The 2,601-nt window shown below is 63.2% G+C and overlaps 1 protein-coding gene across 1 annotated transcript in view; it reads right to left on the bottom strand.

Moving 5' to 3' along the window:
* Positions 1–523: 523 nt before the first annotated feature.
* The window catches only part of ANKH (ANKH inorganic pyrophosphate transport regulator), a 140,678-nt gene continuing 138,600 nt past the window's right edge, over positions 524–2,601 (bottom strand). Inside the window, exons 12-13 of the mRNA XM_077771993.1 lie at positions 2,235–2,334; positions 524–768 (exon numbers count right to left, since the gene is read on the bottom strand). Of these exons, the coding sequence (XP_077628119.1) occupies positions 655–768; positions 2,235–2,334 (214 nt within the window). The 3' untranslated portion in view covers positions 524–654. The remainder of the gene's footprint in view (positions 769–2,234; positions 2,335–2,601) is intronic.

Raw genomic sequence — 2,601 nt, 5'->3', positions numbered from 1 at the left:
GCCATCTTCAGGAAAGGTGAGTGAAAAACAAGCCTTCGGGGAAAGTCATGCCAGAGAGGACGCTGGAATCTGGAGATGCGCTTTTGTGNATGTATGTACACGGCGGGGTCCGGGACGCGGGAGCTCGCCCAAACCTAGGACAATGGCGGTGCAATGCGATCGTTCAGTCCGCGCGACTCCCCTGGCATCTCGAACCTTCCTCCGGGAAGGAGGTCCTGCCGGTCCGTCTGGCCGTCCGTGCAGCGCGTCCACAAGTGCACCCCCCAGTGTGAACGGCACTCGAGGCCGCAGCCTGTCGCGGGCCTCGCCCCGCACGAGGGTGGCCCGCAGCTCCGGACTGCGAGGCGGAGGCCTCCGGGGCCGCGTCTCTGCGTTACGGCCGTGGTCCCGGGAGGCGGATCCAAGAAAGCCGAGGTGTAACCTGTTGATTCGTTGAGAGAGATGCAAAGGGACGGGGTCAGGTCGGGCCCGCAGGGCAGTGGTGGCCGCGGGCGCTGATGGCACAGCCCCAGTCCTNACCCAGTATGCCCGGGAGTTTACACAAAACCTTCCAATCAAGGCCTCTTCCGTAAAACCAAAACACAAACCAGAAGAACAGAAGGAAACGCGACGGGCGAGGAGCCGGCGCTGCGGGGCCGCCCCTGCGCCCCGGCCTTAGTCGTGCTCCTCCCGCATTTCCACGACGTCCGTCCCCTCCTCCGCCGGCGGGATGTCCGTCATGGCCGAGTCCTCGCCCTCAGCCGCAGTCTCGTTCTCCATCTTCTTCTTCTAGACCCAACAAGACGCGTCAGCGAGAGCAGGGAGGGGAGCCAGGGTCTCGGGGGGCCCTCGCCGGGGCCGCCCCTGTGCTCGGAGCGCTGGGGAGNGCCGGCAGCCGGCAGCCCCTCCCCCGCCTCCCCCTCCCACCACGTGGGGACCGCCCTCCCTTCCCTGGAGCTTGGGCTCACCTGCTCTCGGGGTGTCCCTCCCCCCAGTTCCTGGTGACTGCACTGCCGCCTTGCCTGCCTCTCCACGCCCTGACCTCTTCTCCTTGCGGGTCAGGTTCTCCGGCGCCCCTCCCCCCCCTTCTTGGCTCCTTGGGACCCTGTCTTTATCAACACCCTCAGCAGCACTGACCAGCTGGCTTCAAGGGCATGGTCCGCCCCCTCCTGCCACTGTCTGGCCGCTCCTCCAAGGGCGCTGCGCCCACAGCCCGTGGGCCTTCTGGTCCCTTCTCTCCTCTTCCATGAAATAAATGCTCAATAACTGGAGTCACCTCTGTGCCTCTCTTTGCCTCACTTGCAGGCAAAACCCCCGACCTCGGTTGGGTCCCGATCTCTGCCAACTTCAGCCCTCGTCACAGCTGCCACGGCTNTCACCTCTGTGCCTCTCTTTGCCTCACTTGCAGGCAAAACCCCCGACCTCGGTTGGGTCCCGATCTCTGCCAGCTTCAGCCCTCGTCACAGCTGCCACGGCTGGGGGGGGGTCCTACTGGTGAGCCCGGGAGATCCATTCTTGGGTCCCTTCCCTCCGCTGCCCCCAGCCGCGCCCTGGCTCATCTCATCCCTCCTGCTCCCTAAACAGTCATCATCTTAGGACTGCACCTCCAAACAGTCAGGTGACCCAGCAGGATAAATGAAGTACGTGATAGCAGTGTAGAGTACGTAGTGTGTGCACGTGTGTGCGCGTGTGTGTGTGTGGTGGGCAGCTGGGACAACGTCCTGGTGGCAGGCTACCTCAGGCTGAAGACGGGAAGGGATCTACAGAGGCAGAGGGTGGGGAGAGGGTGTCGTGATCACCTAACATTTTCTAGACTGGTCCTTTCGCGGTGATCAAGTCAGAGTTTGTAAGGACTCAGAGGCAAAGGAAATCACCTTTTCGGCATTTTCTTGTGTGATCAAGGGGTACTTAGTTTCTACAATGTTTAGTTCTCTAGAGGCAACACGACGGGGTTGTGTCCTCAACGTCCCTGCCGCGCAGGAGGGCTGCTTTTTGAAACAAGGCGGGTGTAAGGAATCGTCTACATGATGGGTGTAGGGGATGATCTCCATGACCCCATAACAAGGTATCCCCTTGGTGAACCTGAGCCAGGGTTGAGCAACTCTGTCCGTGAGGATCCCTCATGCGCAGGAGGGGCCCTTGGGTTCTGGTGAGCAATGTGGGTCCAGCGGACGCAGGGGGGCGGATGTGAGGTGCCACCACTTTGCCGCCGCCCGGGTCTCCCCGCACCTGGGGAGGCTTGGCGGCCAGCTCACCTGCTTCCGATAGACGTAGCACGCTGCTATGGCGACCATGGTGGATTCTCCCACAAACCCCGCCAGGAGGGAGCCCACGCCCAGGGTGGCTCCGTGCACCCTGGAGATGGGAACACGAAGGCCGTCCGTCTGTTGAAGTTGTGTTGAGGCACAAACAGAGCCGAAACCCGGCGGGAAGCCAGGAGAGGTGCAGACGGGAGAGGACCCGACTGCCCTCGAGATCTGCGGGGAAGGGCTGCACCTCGGGACTGGCCCGCCTGCTGGGGAGGCCCCCGGGGCTCTGAGGCGAGCTGCCCCCCATCCGCCCCCCGTCCACGTCTTGGCTCCACGCCGGCTGGCTGGCCCCTTGCTCGTGAGCCCACAGCAG

The sequence above is a fragment of the Crocuta crocuta genome, unplaced genomic scaffold (genome assembly GCF_008692635.1).
Source record: "Crocuta crocuta isolate KB4526 unplaced genomic scaffold, BGI_CrCroc_1.0 scaffold51, whole genome shotgun sequence".
Classification (NCBI taxonomy): domain Eukaryota; kingdom Metazoa; phylum Chordata; class Mammalia; order Carnivora; family Hyaenidae; genus Crocuta; species Crocuta crocuta.
The sequence above is the reverse complement of the archived record's forward strand: the minus strand, read 5'-3'. Positions and strand labels throughout refer to the sequence as shown.